The following is a 27,773-nucleotide window of genomic DNA, read 5'->3' on the forward strand; positions in this document are numbered from 1 at the left end:
TTGCTATAGGAGTGGTTAGATTTTCTGTTTTTTCTTGAGTCACTTTCCATAGTTTGTGTCTTTCTAGGAAGTTGTTCTATTTAATTTAGATTAATCTGTTTCTATATAGTTTCCTTATATCATTAAAATTTAATAGGATTACTGATACCATTGCTATATGGTTTCTCCTTGTTCCTGTTTTTTTTTGTTTTTTGGGTTTTTTTTAATATTACCTTTTGCCTTTGGTTTAATTGAGCATTTCTGTTTCATCACCACCATTGGTTTAATATATGTTTCACTTTTAATATTTTTAAATGATTACACTAGAGTTTATAATATACTTTTTAAATTAATCAGAATCTATCTTCAAATAAAATTCTACCCTTCACGAGTCAGTATGGACCTTACAACAGTACACTATTCCCAGGTCCTCCATACCATCCTTTGTGCTATTTTGGTCATACATTTTTCTGAATTATAGGAACCAGTGAAAGTAAGAGAGAGTAGCAGGAAATACATACTCTACTGAGTTGGGCAATAAGAAGCTTGATAATTGGAAAGGGGAAGGGGAGCATTTGAGAGAATAAGAAAGGATTATAATCAGAATTCTTAATTTGAAATCTCAAACTAAAATCGAATTACCAATTTAGAATAACTTAAATTTACTTACGATTATAGATTCATCTATTTCATCAAGCTTCCTTGGCTAACCATTTTCCTGCTTTTAAAAAACAAAATAAAACCAAAATGCCCTGAGAATTTTCTTAGACCTCTCTTCCCATTTCTAATGTACTACCTTGTCATCTTGATTCTGCCACTTCTGTATCAATGCAGCTGTCACCAAAAATCATCTCCCTAAGTCTAAGTACATTTCTCTAAGATGTGTTCCTTACCAATGCCTGTGTGATCTTTTTTTTGGTCTGTATTGAAATTTAATAGACAATTAGTTGCTTCTATTTACATTGTACAATTCAGTGAGGTTTTTTTTCAATTATAGTTGGCATACAATAATATACCAGTCTCAGTTGTATAGCATCGTGATCAGAGATCCACGTAACTTGCAAAGCGATCACCCTACTAAATCTAGTACCCTTCTTCCCCCTTAACATATTTATTACAACATTATTAACCATCTTCCCCATGCTACACTCTATATCTTCATGTCTATTCTGCAACTATCCACTTGTACCTCTTAATCCCTTTGCCTTTTTTTGTCCCCTCCACCCGCTTCTCATCTAGTATCCCTCTAAATGTTCTCTGTATCTATGAGTTTATTTTCGCTTTTGTTGTTGTTGTTGATTTTGTTCTTTAGATTCCACATGTATGTGAAATCATATGATATTTGTCTTTATCTGACCCATTTCATTCAGTGCAGTACCCTCTAGGTCCATCAAGGCAATATCTTTTTCCAACCCTTTCCTTTTTTTAGTCTGTTTGTGTCTTTTAATCTGAAGCAAGTCCCTTGTAGGCAGCATATGTAGGGCTCTTGTTTTCTTATTCATTCAGCCACTGTCTTTTGTTTGGAGCACTTAATTCTTTTCCATATGAGGTACTTGTTGATAGGAATGTAGTTATTACTATTCTTTATTCCTGTTTTTGATACATGTTTTTTCTTTTTAAAGAAGTCCCTCCAACATTTTATGTAATGCTGGCTTGGCGATGATAAATTCCTTTAGCTTATTTTTGTCTGGGAAGCTTTTTATCTGTCCTTCAACTCTAAATGATAGCTTTGCTGGATAAAGTATTCTTGGTGTAGATCCTCAGTTTTCATCATGTCGAATATTTTTTGCCACACTTTTCTGTTCTGCATAGTTTCTTTTGAGAAATCAGCTGTCAGCCTTATGGGTACTCCCTTGTAGATATCTAACTACTTTTCTCTTGTTTGCTTTTAAGATTCTCTCTTTGTATTTCACCTTTGGCATTTTAATTATGATGTGTCTTTGTTTGGCCCTCTTTGGGTTCTTGGTTTTTGGGATTCTCTGAGATTCCCGGGGTTTTATGTTTATTTCCTTTGCCAGGTTAGGAAGCTTTCTATCATTATTCCTTCAAATAGCTCTTCAACATCTTGTTTTCCTTCAGGTACCCCTATGACACGGATATTTTTACCTTTAATAGTGGCCCATAGGCTCCTTAAATAATTTTTATAGGCTTGGCATCTTTTTTCTTGCCATTCTGATTGAGCATCCTTGGCTTTCGCATCCTCTATATAGGTCATTTGATCTTCTTTATTCCTTTGTTTCTTCTATTTAATATACTTCTCATCTCAGATGTGTTCATTTCTGACGAGTTCCCTTTTATACTTTCCATTTCCATTTTTTGTTTTTTATCTCTTTGTCGAAGTTCTCACTGAATTCATCTACACTTCCCATAAGTTCACTGAGCATCTTATAACCAGTGTTTCGAACTCTGCATCTGTTAGATTGCTTAACTCCATTTTTTCTGGATCTCTGTTCTGTTCTCTCATATGATTTCTGCTTCTTTGTCTTCCCATTTTGGCTACCTTTCTGTTCCTGTTTCTGTGTACTAAGCAAAGCTCTTAAATCTCTCAGTCTTCTTAGCGTGGCTTTGTGTGGTAGGTGTCCACGGGCACAGACCTGAGAGGGGTTTAGCTGCAGGCCAGATTTTAGCCCCAGCTTGTATCCCTCCGTGGCCACCTGTTAAGATTCAGCAGGCAATCCACAGATGCTGTGCTTATAGTTGCCTCAAAAGGCCATACTAGAAACTGAGGCCAGCTGCTTCCAGTGTGAGTCTAGGTGCTGCTCAGCAAGGATAGGGGCACCTGACTAAATGAGGACACACCTGGATGTAGCTTGGGTGAGGCCTTGAGTTGGGGGAGGTGGAGTTTCAGGGAATCCTCTGGGCGGAGTGACCTCTGTTATCCAGTTTGATGAAGTCTTGGCTATGATGGCGCTGAGTCTGCACACTGTGAGTGGGGGAGGGCTCAACAAAGGAACAGTGGATACTGCTGGCACTTATGTACAGAGCAAGTCTCACCTCAGCCCTGACTCAGACTACTCAGTGTCCTCCTGTAAGTCCCTAATGCCCCCTGCACAGCTGAACTGGCGCTGGTGCTCAGAGCAACCAGGTCCATTACCATGAAAGTCTGCTCGCAGTCGCCGCCCCTTTAAGAGGCACCTGCCGCTGCCACAGCCACTCAGGACGAGGCTGTCTGCCGTCCTCGCCCAATCCTACCTTCTGCCATTGCAGAATGATTTCTTAGATTTCTCCCTAGTTGTATGGCTTGTTCATCTATATCCCAGGTGATTTTTTCCTCTTTGTTTGCTCCTTGTTTTGTCACAACTTTGATGTGGTCGCCAGAGGGATGAACAGAGCCTCTGTCATCGACGCCATTTTTGTTGTCTACCTGTGTGATCTTTTGAAGATGCAAATTTGATCACATATTTTTAAATTTTCAGTGGTGCCCTATTCTCTACAATATAAACATATTATAAAATACAATATAAGTCTCCATATTGTATATGAAGTTCTCCAAGATTTTACTGTTTATCCAGCTTCCTCTCATCATTTCCATCCTCAGATGTTTAAAAAATTCCTAAACTCTATATTTTGAAGTTATCTATATACATACTGTTTTTTCATTTCTGTGCTCATGTTGTTTTTTGAATTCCTAATAAATTCATTTAAAAATAAATAATTTCCCTTAAATAATCCTCCCAGACATAAATTAATCTCCTTTACTGTTTCTTTGCTATACTAGGGTATTATTCTAAGATTGACTGAATCATTGTCATTGTGATTGGTTTAATTCCCCGCCGCCCCAGTACACAGTGGATTCTTTAAGACTATAATTTTCGTCTTGAGATACACGAGTCTAATGAAGGGTGAACAGAATTTAGCTAGTTTAGTAACATTTCCCCATTTTTATGGTTACCTTTTATATAAGTTAAGCATCAGATCATTGGTTTTCAGTCACAGTAGTAACATAAAATTTTTTTGATCATAAATTTAAGTTTTATAAAAAGATGGAGTTTTGAGGGAAAATTAGGTTTAAAAAATACTGTGGTAATACAACAGCAGTCCTAATAATGATATGGAAACATCGGAGCTTAACTAGTTAGTTTCAGGTGTAACTTTAGGTAATCTACCCATGTTATTGCTTTATTTATTCTTCTATAAAAGGCAGTTTCTATTCTTTGTAAGATGAAGATGACAGCATCCATACCCTTTTTTCGATTCTACCATTATGTGCCGCCTAACGATATTTCTGTCAATAAGAGGAGAAGACTGGGGAGAAGAGGGGAGCCTGGGAACCCGTTCTTACACAGACATGCACTCATACACACTTGTGAGCACAAATTTACTTCCCTTCCCTCAGTTTCTCTTTATTTCTCTTTCCTACCACTCATCTCCCCCCACCCCCCACACCCTTCCTTTTATTATTTCTCGTCTCAAGCTTTATCTCTCTGGGCATCTTGATCTTTGCTATCCCTGTCTCATCCCTTCTCTTTCTTCTCTTTCTCTACTCCTTCCCTCCTTCTCACACCTACTGTGTTTATCTGTGTTTAGATAAATAAATACTTAGTGTTGTTACAATTACCTACAGTAAGTATACCTTATATAGCCTTGGTGTTTAGTAGGCTATACCATATAGGTTTGTATAAGTGCACTCTGTGGTGTTTACACAACCAACACATTTCTCGTTATTAAGCGATGCATGACTATACTGTCTAACTTCCATTGTATGTATTATGAAAATGATTAACATTCTGTTTTATGTGCTTTAAAAATGTCTAAAAGTGAGAATCAAGTGTTTATTACTGTTCATATTTATCTCTGAACCAAGTATGGATACAGTTTCCTTGTTTTTTGTTTGTTTGTTTGTTTTTGTAGTTTCTAATTACCTTTGTGTTTTTCTTAGCACATTTTCAAAGTCTTGTTTTCATCATCCTAATATATTGAGTCTTCTGATTTCCCAGAGGAGTCTTTAAGTTTTCTATACCCCTGTTCTGGACTTGCTGTTATATCTAAGTATACTACACAACTGTCTTTTAAAATTTTTTTCTTTTGAAGATTGAATCTACTGTTTCCTGAATCCTCTTTATTTAAAAAAAAAAAAAATGTTTTTAAGTGGCTTGCTCAAACGAAAGTATGCATGTATGTTAAACTTTGACTACTTCCACGTATGAAATTACCTTTTTAAAAAAATTCTGGGTTTGTTTAGGATTCTGTTAATATCATTTTTTTTTCTCCATGGTATTTCTGATATTCCTCTCCATCCCCTGGATGTTTTTAGTTTTTGGAAACATGTCTTAAAGGAATGGGCCCCTTTTTTGTTTTGTTATGTTTTTACTTTCTTCTCTGCTATCCATTTTCTTGGGTTGTTAATGGACCCTTGTAAACATGTTTTTCTGCTTTGGGACATGTTCTAATTCTTGAATAATTTCCACTCCTCTGTTTTTCTCTATTCTTTTGGTTGGGGGACATTTTGTATGTTGAAACTCTTATAACAACTGTGCTCTTTCCCTCTCTGCACCATCCCACCTTTACCCACAACTCTGTCTGCCATCTTGGTTTGACATTATTTTTGTAAGCTTTCATTGAATTTTTAATATAGTGAGCATTATCTTTAATTTCTAAGAGTTCCTTGTGGTTTTTCCCTCTCATTTACTGTCATTGTTTTATAGTCACAATATTTTTCACATTCTATAAAAAATTTTTTTAAAGAAATTATGAAAATAAATATCAATGTAGAATGAGAGAAGAAATCACAACAAATTACAGACTTGAAAGAACTAAGAAAAAAACTATCATAAAATTCAGAAAAAAATTTTAACAACCGGACATGGCTCTAAATTCTTTTTTCCCCTGCATTTTTTAGCTTCATCCTCTTTGATCGCCTTTCCATTTGGCAGCGAATTTGTGATATATAGAAAGGGTAATAAGAACATCCACCTTTCCTCTAACATTCAGGTTTCTTGCTGCATGGCTGTCAGTTTTTTTCCCATTTCAATAACATGCAATAATGCTTTTTTATGGTAAAAATATAACAGATATTAACAATTTTAATTATTTTTATGTGTGCAATTCAGTGATATTAAGTACAGTCACAATATTTTGTAATCATTACCATTATTCAGCACTTGTCATCATTCCAAACAGAAACTCTGTACTCATTAAACAAAGGGAAATTTTTTTTTTTAAGCCTATTCTAGTTTCTGAATTTTTTGTTTCTCTAAAGTAGTTCTTTACTATACTTCTTTTTTTGGTGGAGTAGGGAATTTTGTCTTTGCAAATTCTCAAGTGTAGTGATTACATGCTGATACTTAAGAAGGAGGCTTGCTGTGAGCTTTGAATGTGGGCGAGCTTGTTAACTGTCAGACTTCACTCTCCCATGAATAGTCAGGGAGCCCTTAAAATGACAGATGTGTGAGTTTTGTTTTGGGATGCTAACTTCTACTTTAATTGCCACATTAATTGCTTTGACTTATTTGAATAGAATCTTAATTTTTTACCTCTCACCAATGGTAAACTCTTGGTTGAACATTTTGCCATATGCAAAGAAGGGAAGGGGCATTGAGTAGTCTGACCTACAGATTTTCCATTTCTTTTTTTTAAAATCTCTTATTTCATTTCATTGAATCTCTCAGTCTTTTTGAGGAAAGGAATTGCGTCTTTCTTAGGTACACTTCTACTATATTCTAGGCTATTACTTCTTGAGCCAGAATGTTACCATTTACAAACATTTTATCTGTTGAAGGCTTCTCTCCCATCTTTATTGTTTTGCATTTAGTTTTTATTTTTGTAACTTTTTTAGGTTATGTTATGGGGTATGAAGGGAAAATAGGTAACAGTAGTAAAGATGTTTATACTGCCATCTTGAATTGGAACCTCCTGCAAACTTCTTGAATGATGTTAATGATGTTGAATCACCTTTATGTGGTGTGACAGGCTTGTTCCTTGGTGTCAATTTTGTATAGCTCTTTGGTTGTTTGCTTATTAGCAAAGCTAGAAATTTGGTATGTGTGAAGAGAGGAGGAGTTTCAGGATGGTGGCTGAATAGCAACTCCAGATACATCCTTTCTTATTTTTCTCGCTAAAATAGTCATGAAATCAGGAATGAATGAAAACTCTTAACATTACTACAAATGAAAATTGATAGACATAAAGACAGAACTAGGAGTAAGTGGTACTAATGATGAGGCACAATGAGCCAGATAGAGAAAAACTGTAGATTTCAGCACAAAGAATATATATCAACTTTTGTTTTTTGAAATGGACACCACCAGCAGGAAAAAAATATCCTTATCTATCCCCATTATTTGTTCAAAAGTCAGACTTTTTAACCAGAAAGTTGAGCAGCCACCTACTTTACCTACTGCTACATGTGACGAACCAAGTGTCCTTTTTCCATGCCTTGAGTGTGTGCCCCACACAAATTTTCTGTGTTAGAATATCTGAAAATGCGGTGGTCAGGGGAAAGGGCATGAAGGAAATAACTGATATTGTGCATGTAGTGTACATGGGCATTGTTATCCAAAATATGGTGCATATACTTCTAGAGATAAAGACACTTTGGGGCAATATATGAATGAACAGTTTGTTTCAATAACCAGCAATACTAATTGGTTAAGAGGGTTGCTAAAATAGATATTTAGTGTTGTATTGTAAAAAAAAAAAAATCAAATAAATATTATAGCTGGTACTGGTTTTAGCAAAAAAATTGTGAAAATGATAGACAAACAACAGAAATTTGAGAAACATCTGCACCAGATAAAAGCTTACTAGAAATTATCTATTAATAGTACTGCTATTATGCATTATCACAATTGTAAATATGAGATGGGAATCTGACTTTCAGATGTGTTAAAAGATAATATGACCATAAACACTAAGTTTGGAAGATCTAGCCTTATTCAAGAAGGAGCCAGAAGAAAAAAGAATGGGTCTAAGAATCCAAAAGCATAAATTAAAATGCCAACATATTCAGTAAGATTCGTGAGGCTTGGCTTATAATATGTGAGAAAGAAAACCAGAATATTTTGAGGAATAAAGAAAGCAATTCAAGAGAAACAATAGCAGAGTTTAAATCCACATGGAACTTAGTAAAAAAAAAAAATCTGATGCCATAGGAAATCAAATTAGTGATGAGAAAGATACTTTCAGAATGCAGCTAAAAAAGAGAGATAGTGATGATGAGACAAGTGAGTTCAAAGAAGAGAGAAACAAAATATGGATAATTGATATTTCTAATGGACGAATAATTGATAGGAAACTTTTCTGATTTAAAAAAAAAGTCTTTGTGTACAGAGAAGAAAACTCACTTCATTCTACTCAAAAACCAAAAAAAAGAGGCCTACATCTTAGACACGTTCTAGCAAAATAATTGAACTTTTAAAGATTAGGGTAAGGGCATCTTATAAATTTCCATGTAGAAAAATACTGTTATTTACTAAAGATCTAAAATCAAGACTTCTTCACCCCCATCATTAGATACCAGAAGAGCATAGCATCTACTATGTTTAAAGGGACTACAGTATTGAAACACAAATTAAGTCATAAGGAATTGAAGTCATTTTATAATAACTGACAATACTTATGAGACAGTTGAAATTATAAACATAGTTATAACAGGAATATAAATGTCATGATTTTGTGACCAACTATGGCATCAAAAGGGAAGCAATAATTAATCTCTAGATTAACAACTAAGAAGTAAAAAGTGGTAAACGTGTTTTGAACTCAAATATGAGGCACTCCAAAGATCCTAATACTAGATGTAAGTTAAAGAATGTTGTTAGACAACTTAAAATAAGTACCTATGGAATTAAATAAAGTATCTTCCAAACCACTGGGAGAAAACATGAAAAGGAAAAGAATTCAGTTATAAGTTAGGTTGAATCATATGATATACCCTATATTCAACCAATATGACTGACAAAAACCACAGTTTTATTTAGTTCAGCCTTATAATATCGTTTATTATATTTCTGCTTTTTAAAAAATTCCTGAAGTCCCTCACACGCCCCACCCCTCTTTGAGTTTCTCAGATGTAGGTGCCACACTCTTCTTGTACTTAGAAATGTTTGTACTTTCTTTCACGTGGTGTTTAATAATCCTATATATAATTTCAGTTAAGAATTTTTCAGCTGACCTTAGGAGGAATAACGTATTGGTTAATAATATGGAATTCCCTTATTTGATTATAGATATGCCTTTGACTTATTGCTGAAACTATGATACTTAAATCTGATTTCATTTTGATCTCTTATTTTTCCTTTTAGAAAGACAACAGTACAATAGAAAAAACCCTTTACTTAATTTTTATTTACTCTTTGCATATAAATCTGGAAATGTAGGAGATTGGAACTGATCTCTTATGGCAGTTTAGAGGTTAAATGGCAGAGTTTAATGGTTAAGACTGGGGAATTATATTAATTTCTAAATGAAGGAATTATGATTCTACATAAACTGAAACTTCATTGTCCATATGGGTAGTAAGCAAGATACTTTTGAATCAGGAACTTATTTCCTTTTCATCAGAAAAACTTTCTAGCCAGCCCAAGGCCGTATATAAAATGCAATCAGGTCTAATTTTGTAGTTAGGTGAATATATTCAATTAATAAGAGCTTTCCTCCACAGTAGCCATAATTTGAAAATTATGAACAAGATTTAGTTAAAAGGAAATGTGCATATTCTCCCCCCGCCATTGTCAAGCAGCTTCTAAAAATACGTTAATTCAAAGGTTAGTTTTATGTATTGCAAACTAGTTAGATAAATAATGGTTACTTTGAAAATCCATGGTTATTGCTGCTTTTTTGACAAGTATGTATGTTTTATTTAGTCGGGTACACTCTGAGGATGGCCTTCTCTATTGGGATAAGAAGTTAGTTCATTAAAAAAGATCATAAGCAAAACAAGATTCATAAAAAGTACAGAGATAGCATTTACATAAAAATAAAATTACATAAAACAGGATGAATACCATTCATGAATGTGTACATACATTGTAAAAGCATAAAAATTTATATTGGAGTGATAAATGCCATGTTCTAATAGGTGACTAGCTATGGGGAGGGTGAGAAAAGAATGATTTTATTTTTATTTCAAAGAAAATAATTTAAATCAAATATGGTATAACATTGAGATGTAACAAATAAAGAAGGTGCATGTATGTTCTATCTGTCTTTATGCTTGGAAGGATTCATGTAATGTTTTAAAGTATTTAAATACCCCATATATTCATGTCATGTCGATTTTTAAAAAAGGTTAAAACCAATTCATTGGGTGAAATGACAGTTAGATTAGGTTGTAATAATAATACTAATGCAAACTAGTCTGGTTCCTAGTTCAATTTATCAAAATTGAGTACTGAGGTAGAATTATATACTTGCCCTGAAAATAAGAAATTTGTGAAATTTGTAAGGTATTTTTTCTCTTATTTAGGGAGTTGATAAGATGATCAGTAGACTTTATTTTTCTCTTAAGTGTAAAAGAACTATATACAGTATAATATATATATTTCAACATGTACATCAAGTACTTAATCTAGTGTAAGAAGTTAGAACATTCAACCTGTGAAGTTCTCCCTGTGCTTCTCCTATCATCCCCTCGTTTCCTCTGTTCTGAATTTTGCATTTCATTTTCTTAAGTGTAAAGAGCACGGTACCTCAAAATCAAAATCAAGTAATGTTTAGGCTTTTTTTTTTTTTAGTGGTAAATGTATATAACATCAATTTATCAAAATGTACTATTTTGTAAGTATACAGTTCAATGTATTAAATACATTCATAGTGTTATGCAGTCATCACTGCTATCCACATCCAAAACTTTTTCATCATCCCAACTGAAACTCTGAACTCATAAAACACTTACTCCTACTCTCCCCTTCTCCAACCTCTGGTAACTTCTACTTTCCGTCTCTATATATACGCCTCTTCTAGGTACTCATAGAAGTGGAGTCCTTCCAATATTCATCCTTTTGCATCTGGATTATTTCATTTAGCATCATGTCCTCATGGTTCATCAGTGTTGTAGCATTTGTCAGAATTTCCTGTTTAAGGTTGAAGAATATCTGTTGTACATATTTAACACATTTTCTTTTCCAGTTGTACATATTTAACACATTTTGTTTATCATTCATCTGTTGAGGGGTACTGGTGTACACAAGTGTCTGTTTGAGTTCCTGCTTTCCATTCTTTTGAGTATATTCTAGGGAGTAGAATTGCTAGATCATATGTTTAGGTAATTCTATGGCTGTACCATTTTACATTCCTACCAGTTACTGCAAAAAGGTTCCAATTTCTATGCATGCTTGCTAACACTTGCTGGTTTCTAGGTTTTTTTGTTTTTGTTTTTAATAATAGCCATCATAATGGGTTTGAAGTAGTATCTCATTGCTAGACATGTTTTAAAGGAAAAAAATTATGAACTCTTAATGTGACTTAATTTATTAAAATGTTACATGTATAAATAGAAAACAATATACACTTTCTGCTTTATAGATCTTACACAACTATAAAATCAAAACACTTGATTAAATGCAAATTAAAACGAACTAAAATCAAATTATTTCCTTACTAGTCTAAACTAAATTATTAGTCATTCTTCTTTTATAGATAACTTAGTCTTATGAGAATGTCTTTTTCAGTTACAAATTATAACTGCATAAATTTTATCTTTAACTGGTAAAGGAATTTGGAGTACATAATCAACTGGAAAAATTTGCTGACAATTTAGGACATGACACCCTACCTGCAGCCAGAATTAATTTATTAATAAAATAAACAATTAGTGCATTGAATTTATAAATTGCCATGTAGATTATCATTTGGCTGCTAATGTAATTGGAAAAAAGCATATTACCTCATGGAATCTTTTGGTTATCTAGTTGAGACAGAAGATTTGTAATTAGTAATTAATTTAGAGCACAGAATTCTTTTACCCACCCCTGATATGTCCGTGGTCCCAAATTAAGAAAGTGCCTATTTCCCTTTATAATATATATCTTCAACAGTCTGTTTCACTGCAGTGTAAAAATGGCCAAATGTAAATTATATTCAGGAACTTATATGGGGGGATAAATCACTGTGAATGAGTAACGGCCATAAAAATAATGTTCTTATTTTGTGTAATTATTCTCAGTTTTGAAATCTTGCATGCAATATGTTGACTTCTCAAAATCTTCGTCAAGAACGATCGTGTTTCCGTTTTACAGAAACTAAGATTCATGTCAGTTACTTTAGATATAGGAGTGCAAAAGAAGTGATGAGCATGTTATGTGAGTGGCGGGTTATTTTGGAAAATGTTGTAATACAAAATGGATCTGAGTGGCTTTGGAATTTGAATTTTATGTACTAGAGTTTTTTCCAGATTTACTTGTCATAAGAAGTTATTCTGCTAGTGAATGGTCACTAGTGCTGGGGTAGGATCCTTGCTTAACAAGTACCCCCAGAAGATTCTTATAATTAGGTAAAATTGGTTAATTTTATACTCACTATTTCTGAGCCAGGAGACTTGGCTTTATAAAAATAGTGTTTTGGGAAATATCTGTGTCTAAAGGATGGTTGAAGTGGGAAAAGAGTAATTAATTAGTAGTTATATGAGGTAGTTGTACTTTTTACTAGTTTACAACAGTGGAAATGAGATGTGAAGAATGATGGAATTACAGGGATTGGAAAAGATTTCAACCTTATTACCTGGGAAGACAAACAGAAATAGGGAATTTGGAATGTATAAGCTGAGTGTGGAAGAAACTTACAGGGTTGGAGATATAAAATGCCCTTTAGACATTTGTACATATTAATTTGAATTCCAGAATCAGTAAAACATTACATTAAACTAGTCATACTTTGCCAAGGGTGAAGATCTAAAGTGTTTATTGTTAATGTAGAACTCTGTTAAGGCAGGTGCACTTGTGCAAATCAGGCTTTCTCTTTTTGTTTTTCCTTACTCTTCAAATCTTACAGCTTTCTGAATTCTGGATTTCCTTGTAAAGTTGAAATATTTATTCCCTTCCCCCCATATGGGTATGGTAAAGAGGGAGAGGTTAAGATTCAGCTGATAAGGAGAGAATCCTAGAAGGAAAGGTGACACAAAAGTATTAAACATTAATATGAATGCTATACTTTGAATCCTTCCTTTTTTTTTTAGATTAAAAAAATTTTATTTTGGTCTTTTTTCCTTAAGTGAATAATACCTCATATACATGGAAAAACTAATGCATTGTATTCTTATATACTGGACTTTATTTTACTGATTTCTGTACTGAATAAAATGAAACAAGTTGTGAATATGAAGTTCAGTGAATTCTTTGATATTCTTGCTGTCTTTATAATATGCACCCACCACATTTGCTTTCCTGTGGTGGTAGATTCTCAGCAAGATGACCCTAAGTTTCAGTGCTAATAACTCTATTTGAGTTTTTCAGTTTTGTTTTGTTGGTCTCTCCTTTGACAACCCTTCCTTACCCCATTCAAAAATCTTGGGAAACTGTCTTCTCTATCTTCTGCAGAGTTACAGTTGTCTTTGAAGTGTAAAATTTCCTTCCTATAATGAGCAAGAATTTTTTGATCTTTGTTCTCATCCACATTCAGCTTTCCTTCTTACCCCCTTCTGGGCCATTTTGCTTTCTTTAAAAAGTTTTAGTGTAAGGCCCTACCTACTACAGTTGGCGTTTAGCCTTCCCAGTTAATTGCCTTCACATTCAAATGAATCTTATCTATTTCGGTAAAAACTATTTGAATTTATGTGAATGACTATGCAATATTCTGAGTTTCACTATACAATGGATATTGTAAATCATTTTGTGAAAATATTTTGCCATTTTCTAATAGGACCAAATATATTTACTTTGTGTGATTCAGCTATTAAAAGTATCTGCTGTATTTTTAGCATTAACATAAAGCTTTCTATATGTGCCAAGTTCTAGATATTTTTAATTCTGTTTGGGTTTTGTGTCCCTCTGTCCTCCAAAAGAGAGAGAAGGAAAGAATCACTTAGGCCCCAACTTTACGTTATCATGGCCCAGATTTGGGGTTGAAGTAGAGGATGCTTAATGATAGAACTGTATAAATCAATACATATCTGGTTTGAGAAAGCACTAATCTTTCTTGTGTAGATCATATTTTTTGCTGTTTTGAAACAGAGAACCGTTTTATAATAAATGAAATGCAAATGAAGGTGAGTCAGATTGAGAAGAAGGGATGGATGGAGGAATTAGAACAAGCAGGTTCTTTTTTACTGTTCTTTCGATGACCTTTTTTATTCTTCTGAAACTGGTGCTATTTCAGACTAGTTCTTAGAAGACTCCATGGAGAAGCAAGGGATACGATATCTTTAAAAAAATGTCTCTTCACCTCTCCCCCACAATTATCATATCTATTGACCTATTGAGGAAAATTCAGCTAATGTAGACTCTTCTCTATGGGTAGACCCAGTGCCTCTCTTAAGAGTTCCAGATTGTAAGGTCATAAAGAAATTTATATTAGGAGTTTACTCTGTAGATTTGGCCACATAAAATCCAGGCTTAATATTGGTATCGTATTTCAGAACACTTTAAAAGCCGTCTTAATCATTTTTTGTTAACAAGTAGTTGTTTTTGCAAGAGAGTCATTTATTAGGCTTCTATTAGTTATTTTCCCACCGTTCTCCACACTTTTCAATCTCTTAATTATTCTGGAGTTTTTACTAGAAAAGTTACCTATAGTTAAAAATCCAAAATATTTAGAAGAATAAAAAGAAGTGTCATCTTTGAATTATTATTAGACCATGTAGGCCTATGAGATAGATATATGCCAGACTTAAGTAATTATTTGTATGATTCCTTTCTTTCAAAATATGGAATAATTCTTAAATTTTTTTTTCTGCGAACAGTAATTGAAACCCACGCTTCATTGGAAAGTAATGTTTCAAACTGCTGTTCTCTCTGTGAAGACAAGTTTTTATTTTTACATCCCAATACCCAACAATTAGTATCACTTTAGAAGGTGGAATATATGACCAGATCTTTGCTAAGTCAGTGTGGTGCAGAAAATGATAAGGAGGGAGGACTCCAATATTGACTTACAGTATTTTAATCAAGAAATTCCAGACACATCTCTCTACCCATATTTCGATATATAGACTTATCACATATGGTCTTAATTTAGCAGTTAAACTTTGAATATTGCTAAAAATAAAATGCTACTGACATTTTAATGTAATAAGACTTGAGGGCCTTTTATTTGTTTTATGTACAGATGTTAGGTAATAAAGTGAATATTTCAGGTTTAATTAATTAAAAAATCAATCTCATCGTTTCAGTCACACAATTTATTTGCAACATTTGCTTCTGCATCTAATAGAATAAGCAGTATGAAGACATAGGGTTACTTTAGAAAATACTGAAATTTAGGGATAAAGAGAAAATGTTTAAAATAAAATAGGATGTTTAAAATAAAAATAATAAAAGCAAAGAACTGAAGATGTATAAATTACTGTAAGGCCATTGTACCATATATCAGCATTGTGTTTCTCACCAAGAAGACATTGCATCAGCAAATAATCTATTGAGCACTGTTATTTGGATGGTACTGAGATGAACAATTGTTTTAGTTGTTCCCCAGCTCCCCGCTCCACCCCTCAGCAGCCTCCAACTGTGCATGTTATGGGAGGTCATGTGACAGTGATCCTTGGTTTTGTTCATTTAGCCTGTCAAAACAATTTTATGTAGGTGGAAAGAAATGAATGAAATGAATAGAGTGGGTTAGCTGCATCAGCTCTAGTTTATACTGAAGGTAATGAATGCTGCATTGGGATAGTGTATCAAGCCTCCAGGAATATCCAGCTTGGTAATGCTGAAGAGAAAGTACTAAAAAGCAACAGTGGCTAATCTGTTCTAAATATCTTTCGATATCATTGTCTTCGTAATAATTTGACAGTAATATTTAAACAATATATACTCTTATTTTACTTTATATAATTTAGTAATGTACCTAATCCTTTTCAATAATCCCTAGTTAATAACAGAAATATCAACATGGCTTTTCTGAGAAGAAAATTGTTTTAGAAGCTTTACAGATTATTAAAGTAACATTTGGTATACTGTATAGAACATGAGCTTTAAATTAGATCTTCATAATCTTGGTTTTGCTTTTCATGTAAATTTGAGGGAGATACTACATTTTTCTGAGTCTGTGTTTATATGTCAAAATAAAGTAGTATTACCTGATATCTCACAGTTTTTCTGAGAATTGATGAGAACAGAAGTAAAACAATCAGCTAGTAAATAGCAAACACTTGGCAGACGTTATATTTAAAACCTCAGCTGTTCTTACTGGTCTCTGTATTAATTTGATCTATTTTATTGTCTTAAAAATTCTTTTACGTGCTAAAATAATGTAGGTCTCTGAGATGTTGACAAGTAATTGAAAGAAGCATCAAATTATTTGTTTGGGATTCCCCTCAATTTAGCTGATATTCTGTACTCATGCAACTATATGTATTTTTCATATATATATTTCTAATTTTAAAGATTTAAGTAAGGTTCTCAGACCCCTTAAAATAAATCATCAGTAATTTCAAGGAGGATAAAAATCTACGATATGTAAAAAAGCCTCTATTTACAGTGTAGGTGACTCCTAAGCAAAATTGGATAAAAGTTTTAAGATTGCCATTCAGTGTATTCTCAAGGAAAATTGGTGTAGATTTTTGGTGAGGACAAAGCCCCTGTTTGTATATTTGTTTTTCCTCTATACTTTGCTGTAAATAAGTGGTTGGCAGATTTTTTTCAATGGGTTTTTACATACTATATTAAAAAATCAAAAGGATAACAGTTGTGACCTTTGCAGGTTGGTCTTTGGGTTAGGTTTACTGAAACTCAGAGGCCCAATTTCATTCAATTGTCATCTTTAAGCTATAGGAATTTCTTTTATCCCTTGGAAAATGCTAACTGCTTGTTAAGAACATACACATACTCTTTTTTATTTCGAAAGCACATCTATCGGTTCATTCAATACATGGCAGTTGAATAAGTCTGTTATACTGAGATGCTAAAGATAGAACACTGAAAAAGCATTTTGTCAATGCTTTTAGAATAAACCTCAATATAGTATTATTTGTTATTAAATGCTATGAAAGAGGTGTTTGCATAGTTTGTAAAACCATGTATCAGTGTGGAGGGGATGATTTAACCTAGAGTGAGGGGCAACCAGGGAAGGCGTTCCTGAAGAAATGACTTGGTCTTTGAAAGATGCCTGGGCATTAAGTAGGCAAATAAAGGATGATAGAAGGCATGCTAGATAGAAGGAACAATAGCATTTTTGAAGGACCTGGATGAGAAGAAGCATGACATGTTTGAGAATGGAAAAGATTAGAGTGAAAAAAATTAGGCTCAAAGAGTGGGCAGGGACCATATATATGGATCCTCATAGGTCACAATGATGTTTACCTTTATCCTAAAGGCTGTAGAAAACTATTAAAAAGTTTAAAACAGAATTATGACGTACAATATTTCACTGAATTTAAAACTCTTAATCATATGGTAGATTCTAATTTCGGAGATGTTGAAAATGTGAAAAGTGGAATTCTAAGAATTAAGTAGGCATACCTTAGAATTGATTAAAATGGTATTAAAAATATTCTGGCTGTATATGGACAAAGTGGAAAACAGATTGTGTAAAGGTAAGATTAGACATGTGAGAACAATTTAGGAGATTGTTGGCAGGAATCTAGAAGAGACCACGATGGCTTGGAAAAGAATGGTGGCTGTAGTGAAAGACGTAAGTAAATTACTTTAAGTTTTTTGATAAGCCTTGCGCATTTTAGAACATTGTGTAAAACTTGGAATTGTAGATATGAATAGAAACAATCTTTAAGTAGGTTTTAATTTGGTACATAGTTACCATCTAAATTTAACTGAAACTTGGTGTTTTATTATTTTAAACCACATTCTGTTTTGGTTTTTGATTTTAGGACCGAAAGTTATCCAAGTCCGAGAGGCAGAGATTTAAAGAAGAGGCTGAAATGTTAAAGGGTCTTCAGCATCCCAATATTGTTCGATTCTATGATTCCTGGGAATCCACAGTAAAAGGAAAGAAGTGCATTGTTTTGGTGACTGAACTTATGACATCTGGAACACTTAAAACGTAAGTCCATTAATAATATAAAAGCTGACCAAAAAGTATGAGAAAATTTGAGTGTTCTTAATTTAGGCCTTTCAGTCCTACTTTTATTGCTCTAAGTGGGGAACATTCCCTTCAACTGGTTAGTGTATTAGCACATTTTTCTGTGCCCCAAGTCCTCTGATGTATAAAGTGATTTGATAATTATTTGCTGGTAGGTATTAAAAGAAGAAGTTACTACAGAAAAAACCTAGTTTTTTTAAGTCATAGTACTTGTTTTCTAAAATTAGTGGTTAAGGGATCATAAGACAAATGGTGACAAGGTAGCCCTCTAGTGGTGAAATTGAGGTTGAAACTTACTGAGAAATTTTACCCATTTATCACCTTGTATTGGGCACTTTTTGCTGCATGCATACAACTATCGTATCAGATGCACATTGTATTGTAAAAATTATCACTAGGTAACTTCATTTCCTATAGCATCAGAAATTGAAGCCCAAACAGCTAGACCTATCATCTCTTTCAGGAATATAGATAGTTCAACTGCAGAAATTCCCTATTCTCTATTATAAAGAGTTTTATGATAGAGTTGGCGTATGCCTTTGGAATCTCAGGTCTCTTAGAGTATCTGTACTCAGAGAGGAAACTAGTGTAAATTATATGGTGTAAATTTTTTCTCGTGGAGGAATTATATTTTTAAAAATTGTCCCTGTAGTGTATATTTATTTATTACTTTTTTTTTAGTTAATGCTATTAAGCTCATTAATCCCAGATCTTTGAAACATAGTCTTGTATCTTTTGGACGTAGTCACTTGCAAGTGCTCTTAGATGCTTAAAACTAACTTGTTGAAAAGCCAACAGATTATTTTCCCCCTGCAAATTCTAATGTCCCTACCAAACTTCTGTAATATTTATGGCAACATCCTTATCCTAGTCATCCAGGCTTTTTGTTGTACATTTATCTGTTTTTTTTCCACTAGACTGTGCTCCCTAGTGCTGTTCCTGAAACTTGATACATATTTGAATTAAGGATAGTTATGTGTATATCCGTATCTTGAGACTCCTTTCATTGGGTTGGATACTTAGTGGGTTATCTATATAGTCTTTCAGGCATACTCTACAAGAATACCCTACAATAGTTTACTTGCTTTAAAAACTGTAATGAGGGCCTTTGGGTAACATAGTAGGCTAAGCCCCTGTGGGGCTCCCCCCACCAACAAATGAAAAAGTGGAATATAATAAAAGCTTTTTCAATACATATCCAAGCTTCAAAGAAAGAAAGGCTAACCCCTAATTTAAAAAGACAAAGAAGTAACTAACGGCCAAAACAGGAACTGATGCCTTGGCATTCTGTTGGGTTTTCATACCACAGTTGGGGCTTGAGGATTTGTTACTAGAGTTTTAATGTCCATGCCAGGACTACAAACCTTAGAATTCAATAGAGAGGGGAACTAGAACTTAGCTTGTGTCAAAAAACTAAGTTATTCATGAAAGAGAGAATTCTGTACCCCAGCAAGTGAAAGCTATAAGGAATTTTGCCCCTCTGCCCAGGACTTTGAATGGGAGAGGAATTCCTATGAAAAATAGAAATCTCACTCTAGGTCATATGTAGATAGCTCTGTAATACAAATTTATACTGCCTATTGGGGTGCATGAATCTCAAGCCTAGGTATGAACATTGTAATTGTTCCAGAACCCAGCGACAGCTCCCTAGGACATTCTTATACTTCATTGGTCATCATACCCATGGACAAAACAGTGAAGGTGATCTCACAATTAAATTACAAAACACACCAGTAAAGATGAGCAGCTGCAACTGGAAAAATAGCACCACAGGAATTAAAGATACTATAGACAACTCTGAATTTACAAAATAAAGATGTAACTATAAAAAGATGTCAGTAAAGATACATATAAGTATATAAAGTGATAAAAGAAAGAATAGAAACCATAATGAAGAATATAATTTCATCAAAAATAGTTCAGGCATAATTAGGAAAGAGCCAAAGAACTAGAAATAAGAATAAATTATTAAAATTAAAACTTCAGTGGTTAGGTTAAACAGCAGACTAGATTGAATTGACAGGAATAAATATGAAGAAATCAGAAAGCAGAAAAAGATGGAAAATATGAAAAAAGAAAATGAGATAGAGTGAGAAGATATTAGATTTATCACTATAGTTGGGGGAAAAAAATGAAGAGAATAGGGAAAGACAATATTGGCTCAGATTGAGGATGTGTATATAGTCCTAAGCAAATAGATTTAAAACAAATCCATATTCATACCTGGAAGGATACAGAACAATTAGGAACACTGGCAGCATTTAGAGAGGCAAATGAGCAGAAAATGATGGGAATTAGTTCCAAAGTACATACTTTTTGAGTTTCCTTTGTTCCACATATGTATAAATAAAGAAACACTCATACCTGAAAAATAAGATGGAATATTGGGTTAAAAAATTTGGTTCAGATGATGGAAATAAAGTTAGTTTTTTTAATTGAGGCGAAATTCACTAACATAAAATTAATCTTTTTAAAATGTTAAATTCAGTGGTGTTTAGCACAGTCATATTGTTTGTAACTGTCAAGTTCCCGAACATTTTCTTCATCAAAAGAACACTCCGTATTTATTAAGCAGTTAATCCCTTTTTCACACAGTGTATCTTGCTCATGACAAGTTGCTTCTAATGATAATTTCAAAGATTCTTTCTTTGTCTTTGCCTTTCAGAATCTGAATGTAATGTGTCTCACTGTGGAACTCTTTCAGTTTGTCCTTGGATTTTGTTGAGCATCCTAGATTTGTAGATTTATGTCTTTTACCAAATTTGGAATGTTTGTGGCCATTATTTTATCAAATATTCTTTCTGCTGCTTTTCTCTCTTATGTGGGACTCTTATATTGTGTATGTTGACCAGCTTGGTGGTATCTCTTAGGCTCTGTTGATTTTTCTTTATTCTTTTTTATTTCTGTTCCTTAGACTGGATAATTTCAATTGTTCCGTTTTCAGGATTTTAGCTTCTATCTTCTGCATGTTCAAATCTAACTTAAATCTGCTGTTAAAACCCTTTAGTGAATCTTCATTTCAGTTATTATATTTTAGCTCTAAAATTTCTGTTTGGTTACTTTTTATAATTTCTATCTCTTTATTGATATTCTTTGTTGAACTAAAATTTTATGCACTCTAATTGTTATATTCGACAGCCATTGTTATATTCAGCATCCATTGTTCTTAGCATTTCATCTTCAATTCTGTGGGATAGGTAACCTAATTACCCCCATTTAAATCATAAGTTGATTGTCACTTTATATCAATATTTCAGCACTGAAAAGCTGATTAGGAGCTATGGTTATAAGAAGACTTTTCAACTAGTAGGCTTTTCTTCAGTGTGATTGGACATGAGTGAGCCATAATGAAGGACTCGAAAATGCTGTATCAGGAAGATCATATATCCATCTATTAATTATGTCTTTTCTGCATTGATGATACCTGATTGTCACTTTTCTTGTTTGATTGTGGTGGTTTTAGATAATATTCCTATTTTTTAAATAAAATAGTAATAATAATACAATTTAGAATGATTTTTAATTTTTTCAATGAGGCATAGTTGACATACAACATTATGTTAGTTTCAGGTATAAAATATAATGATACAATATTTGGATATATTGCAAAATGATCACTACAATAAGTCCAGTTAACATCTGTCACCATACATAGTGACAGAATTTTTTTCTTATCTTGAGAACTTTTAATAACACTCTTAGCAACTTCCAAATAAGTAATTAACTGTAGTCACCATGTTGTATATTACTTCTCCATAACTTATTTATTCTATAACTGAAAGTTTGTACCTTTGACTCCCTTCCTTCACCCATTTTGTACACCCCCACTTCTGCCTCTTGTAACCACCAATCTGTTTTCTATATCTGGGAGCTTTTTTTGTTTGTTTCTTTCTCTCAATTTATTTCACTTAGCATAATGTCCTCAGGGTTCATTCATGTTGTTGCAAATGAAGATTTCATTCTTTTTTTATGGCTAAATTATAGTTTTTGTAATTTTTATTTAATAGCAGTTGAGAAGACAATAGCACTTCCTTCCTACTGGCTAGAGTAATCTTGAAGGTCTTTATCAAAGTAATAGGCTTTAAATTAGGCTTTAAAGCATTGATAGTTTTTCTGTAAGTGGAGAGGTGCTATGGGAATTGTATAAAAATAGAGAACAAAAGGTTAGCTGTAGGTAAACCATTTTGGTTAAAAACAGAAAGTTTATAAAGAGGAATAATGACTAAAAAGTCTCCATATATGTTAGAAATAAAATGTAGAGAGTTTTGAATGTAGGGCAAAAGATTAGTCTCTGCTTTAAGGATGGTAGGGAACCATTGGAAAGATTATAATCCAGCAGGGATACAATACATTGAATAATCCGGAAAACAATTGAATACCTACTATGGGCCAGGGACTGTGTTAGAATTTCTTTATCTGATAGTGGTGTTCAGAACAGATTAGAGATAGAGTATGGAGGCAGGCAATAGCTGGTAGACCATACTTAAGAATTCAGTTGCCAACTCCATCTTGTAATAGCTGTATGACCCTGGGGTCACTATCTTCATCAGTAAAAAGAAAACTCGATGCCTTTTCTCAAAGTGGAAGTGACTTAGGTTATTAGCATTGTCTGAAATATATGCCAGATTAAATGTTTTAAAAGTCAGTGTGTTTAAAATTGGACTTCATGGAAATTAAAAACTTCTGCGTCAAAATATATCATCAACAGTAAAAAAGCAACTCAAAGAATAGGAGAAAATACTTATAAATCTTATTACTGAAAAGATTAATATCTAGAATATATAGAGAACTCGTTAAACAACATAAAAACAAGCATCTCGATTCAAAAACGGGAAAGGACTTGAATAGACATTTCCCCAAAGAAGATATACATATGACCAACAGGCATATGAAAAGATGCTCCAGTAGTCATTAGGGAAACACAAATCAAAACCACAATGAAATACCATCTCATACCTATTAGAAAGGCTATTATCAAAAAGACAAGAAATAACAAATTTTGGAAAGGATATGGAGAAGAGAACCCTTCTACAATGTTGGTCGGAATGGAAATTGGTACAGCCACTATGAAAAACAGTATAGAGATTCCTAAAAAAAAAAAAATGTGTGTGTGTGTGTGTGTGTGTGTGTGTGTGTGTGTGTGTGTATAAAACCACCATACGATCCACCTCTGGGTATTTATCTAAAGGAAATGAAAACACTAACTTGGAAAGATATGTGTACCCCCATGTTTATTGCAGCATTATTTACAGTAGTCAAGTCATGGACACAGCCTAAGTGTTCACAGTGGATGAATGGCTAACGAAGATTGTGTGCGTGTACATGAATACTATTCAGCCATAAGAAAGAAGGAAATTTGCCATTTGCTTGCGACAAAATAGATGGACCTTGAGGGCTAAGTAGAATAAGTCAGACAAAGACAAATACTGTATGAAATCGCTTATATGTGGACTCTTAAAAAAAAAAACAACCCAACAACCAACTCATAGATACAGAAAGCAGATTGTTGGTTCCCAGGTGGGGGTAGGAGTGGGGGAGATGACTGGTTCAGAGGTACAGACTTCCAGTTATAAAATAAATAGGTCCTGGGACTTTAATGTACAGCTTGTTGACTGTAGTTAATAATACTGTATTGTTTATTAAAGTTGCTAAGAGAGTAGATCTATAAAGTTTTAATCACACAAAAATAATTTGTAACTCTGTGGTGATGGACTAGACTTACCGTAGTGATTATTTTGCAATATATACAAATTTTGAATCATTATTTGTATACTTGAAACTAATATAATGTTATATATCCATTTTACTTCAGTTTTAAAAATTAATAGGATTACTGTATGATCTGACAATTCCATTGGTATATATATATACCCAAAAGAATTGAAAAAGGTCTCGAAGAGAGATTGATATATACATGTTCATAGCAGCATTATTCACAATAGCTAAAAGGTAAAAGCAACCCAAGTATCCATCAATGGAAGCAAAATGTGCTATATATGTACAAGGGAATATTTTTCAGTCTCAAAAGGGAAGGAATTTCTGACACATGCTATAACATGAATGAAATTTGAGGACATTATGCTAAGTGAAATAAACCAGTCACAAAAAGACAAATACTGTATCATTCCACTTATATGAGGTACCTAGAATAGTCAAAATTATAGAGACAGGGCCCTATGTAGAGGGGAATGGGGAGTTATTGTTTAATGGGTATATAGTTTCAATTTTGTAAGTTGAAAAGAGCTCTGGAGATGACGGTGGTGATGATTGTACAATAATATGAATGTACTAATACACTTAAAAATGATAAAAATTTTATGTTAGGTATATTTTATCATAATAAAAAAATGGAGGTGGGGAACCAGTGTATTGAATTTTCTCAAAAAATAGAGATGAAGAACCAGTGTCCAATTCATTTTATGAAGCCAGGATAACATTAATATGAAAACCTAAGATATTATAACAAAAGAAATTTGTAGAGCAGTGTTTCTCATGAATATATATACAAAAATCACAATGCATCAGTACTAAATAGAGTTTATCTCAAGATTGCAAAGTTTAGCATTGAATGAACCAGTGTTATTCAACACATTAACAGAATAAAGGAGAACAATCATATGATTATTTCAATATATGTGGAAAAAGTATTTGACAGTTCAACACCTAGTCATGGCTGAAAACTCTTAGCAAACAAGGAATAGTAGGGAACCTCCTCAAACTGATAAAGAGCATCCATGGAAAAACCTATAGCCAAAGTCATACCTAAACCATTTCTCCCTGAGATAAGGAACAAAGCAAGGATGCCTGTTTTCAGGTATTGTTCTAGAAGGCTCAGCCATTGCAATAAGGCATAAAAACAGAAACTAGTAAAAGGCATAAAAATTAGGAAGGAAGAAACGAAACTGCCTACCTTTGCAGATTATGTAATTGCAGTAATTCTAAATAATTTTGGTAAGGTTGTAAGATAAAGGTTAATGTACAGTAAACTATTAAATTTTATATACTTTATTATTTTATAGATGTGAAAGAGATCCAAGCCAGCCTCAACTTTTCGCCAACATTTTTTTATTTCAGTTATATAGAAAAGTTGTAAGAATTATACAGTGAACACACATACTCATTGCCTAGATTTTTCTAATTATTAACTTTTGCCGCATTCGCTTTACCATATCATATGTCCATCTAATCATTCTCCTATCAATCTATTTTAATTTTATTCATCTCACAATAAATTGCAGACATTAGTATACTTCACCTGTAAACACTTTGGTACGCATTTCATTAAAGTTCCAATATTTGTATGCTTTATTTTTCCTTATGGTAAAATTTACATACAGTGAAAAGCGTAAACCATCATTGTGTCATTGGATGAGTTTTGATTAAGTTATTTACTCATGTAATCAAAACTATTAAGATATAGAACATTTCCATCATCTCATTAAATGCCCTTATTCTTCTTCCTAGCCAGCCCTTTCCTCACCCTTCAGAGGTGACTGACTATGTTTCGATATTTTTTAAAATCATAAAAGCAACTTTCAACATTAGTGTGTTCTTTATGGAATGAAGTAGAATTTCATTTTAGTTTTTGTATTAGTTAAACACTTCTGTGTGTGTGTGTGTGTGTGTGTGTGTGTGTGTACTTAAAGCATTTCTAGAGATTGCATTTATGATCTTTAACTTTTCAAAATATGCTTTGAGCTGATACTGTACAATTTCATGTAAAATAAAGGAAACTTGCACAAATATAGTTTCATTTATCCCTGATACTTATTCTCTGTGCTATAATTTTCATATATGCTACATTTACATATTCTGTAGACCCTGTAATACAGTGTTATAAATTTCACTTTAACTAGTCATATGTATTTTTAAAACAGAAGAAAACATAATCTTTTATATTTACCATTTTTAGTACTCTTTATTTTTTTTCCTGTTTTCAAATTCAATATGCATCTGAACTCAGTCTCAAAACTTTATCTTTCTTATAGTGGATAACATCAGCAGAAATCTGTTTCATTCTTTCAGCATTAGCTGAGCTGTTTGGAATCTGCGCCACATACACATATTTCTGAGGTCAACCCAAGGTTTTGCAGAGTGGATATGCAGAATATGAGGCTCCGGTTCTACATCTCCTTTCTGGGATTTCCCTCTTTACTTTCTGGATACCTGTTGTTTAGTAGGACTTTCCATGGTGATGGAAATGTTCTGTAATCTGTACTGTCCACGATGGTAGCCACCTGCGACACACAGCTGTTGAGCACTTGAAATGTGGCTGGTACAACTGGGAAACAGAATTTTTTATTATAGTTAGTCTACATTTAAATATAAAAATTCACATTTGTCTGGCGGATACTTTATTGGGTAGACTATCATTGCAGAAAGTTCTGTTGGACAGCACTGTTATAGATGCTGTGGTCATCTTGAACTCTGTCTTCACTTTTCTCAGCTAGTAAGGCTACATAGGTTTCTATTCAGGTTTGAGCTGACCTGCACAGTCAGGAGCCTTCCCTCAGCTGAAAAGGTACAGAAAGTAGGAAGCTCAAAGCAGTACTTTTTCCCTTTTTCCTCTTGGGTACTCCCTTCCAATTTATGCCTGATTTTGATTGCTCTCCAGAGCATTCAAGTAGTTGTTTTGTATATATTTTTACTAGAGTTTATAATGATTTCTGTGTCCAATAAGAATTGCTCCATCATTTACCAGAAATTGAACTCTACCTACCTGTTAACTTTTAAATTGTTTTACTAGTGATTTAATTTTAAGGACTTCATTTTTTGTGCTTTGTTATCAGAGTTTGCTTAACAAGCACTTATTATCCCATCCCCTTTAACCTTACTAAAAGTATCACAAACCTTTAAAGTTACTGAATCTTAATATTCTAAATTTGATATTCCCATCTCAGATAATGCTAAAATTTAATGGAATTCTTCAAAGCAGTAAACTCATATCATTGATAACTTGTTTGGTATTCCTTGCCTTTTCTAGGTACCTGAAAAGGTTTAAGGTGATGAAGATCAAAGTTTTAAGAAGCTGGTGCCGTCAGATCCTTAAAGGACTTCAATTTCTTCATACTCGAACTCCACCTATTATTCACCGAGATCTTAAGTGTGACAACATCTTTATCACTGGCCCTACAGGCTCAGTCAAGATTGGAGACTTAGGTCTGGCAACCCTGAAGCGGGCTTCTTTTGCCAAGAGTGTGATAGGTATGTTTCAAGTGTACCTTGCAGCCTAACTGGCTTTCTGACATTCCTTTTATTTAGAAACCCAACCCTGTCAGAGCTTTTATTACGTGAAATAAACCTTCATAAATTCATAACTTGAAACTAGGAAGCAATCACTTCTGCTTATGAGATGTGGAGTTCTCTATACTTATGTTTCTAGAATCATCTTCAAGACTCAATGTTTTTGTAAAGAGAAGTAAAGTGAACTCTCTTAAAACCTTACATAACTATCAATTTTATTGGGTCATTCTGTTGGTAGGTAATTTAGTATTATATACTTATTTATATAATGTGTTGTTTCCACATAAAAGAAACAATTTATCTGTAGTTTAGTTTTCTAAAAAAGTCTATTGGGTATATGTGTATATTCAAAAATATCTATTAAAACTTTATTTTAAAATGTGAAAATATGAGTTCATTTTGAAAGTTTGGTTTTATCAACTTTTCTT

General features: G+C 33.2%; 1 protein-coding gene across 12 annotated transcripts in view; it reads left to right on the forward strand.

Moving 5' to 3' along the window:
- Positions 1-27,773, forward strand: part of WNK1 (WNK lysine deficient protein kinase 1) — a 133,357-nt gene that overhangs the window by 44,132 nt on the left and 61,452 nt on the right. For all 12 annotated transcript variants that reach the window (XR_005654142.1, XM_039869193.1, XM_039869185.1 and 9 more), the window contains exons 2-3: positions 17,891-18,063; positions 27,086-27,306. Coding sequence is in view for 11 of the 12 variants with exons in the window: in XM_039869193.1 (XP_039725127.1) it covers positions 17,891-18,063; positions 27,086-27,306 (394 nt within the window). In the remaining variant the exon portion in view is untranslated. The remainder of the gene's footprint in view (positions 1-17,890; positions 18,064-27,085; positions 27,307-27,773) is intronic.

Source organism: Pteropus medius, unplaced genomic scaffold (genome assembly GCF_902729225.1).
Source record: "Pteropus medius unplaced genomic scaffold, Ma_sr-lr_union100, whole genome shotgun sequence".
In the NCBI taxonomy this organism is placed as follows: Eukaryota; Metazoa; Chordata; class Mammalia; order Chiroptera; family Pteropodidae; genus Pteropus; species Pteropus medius.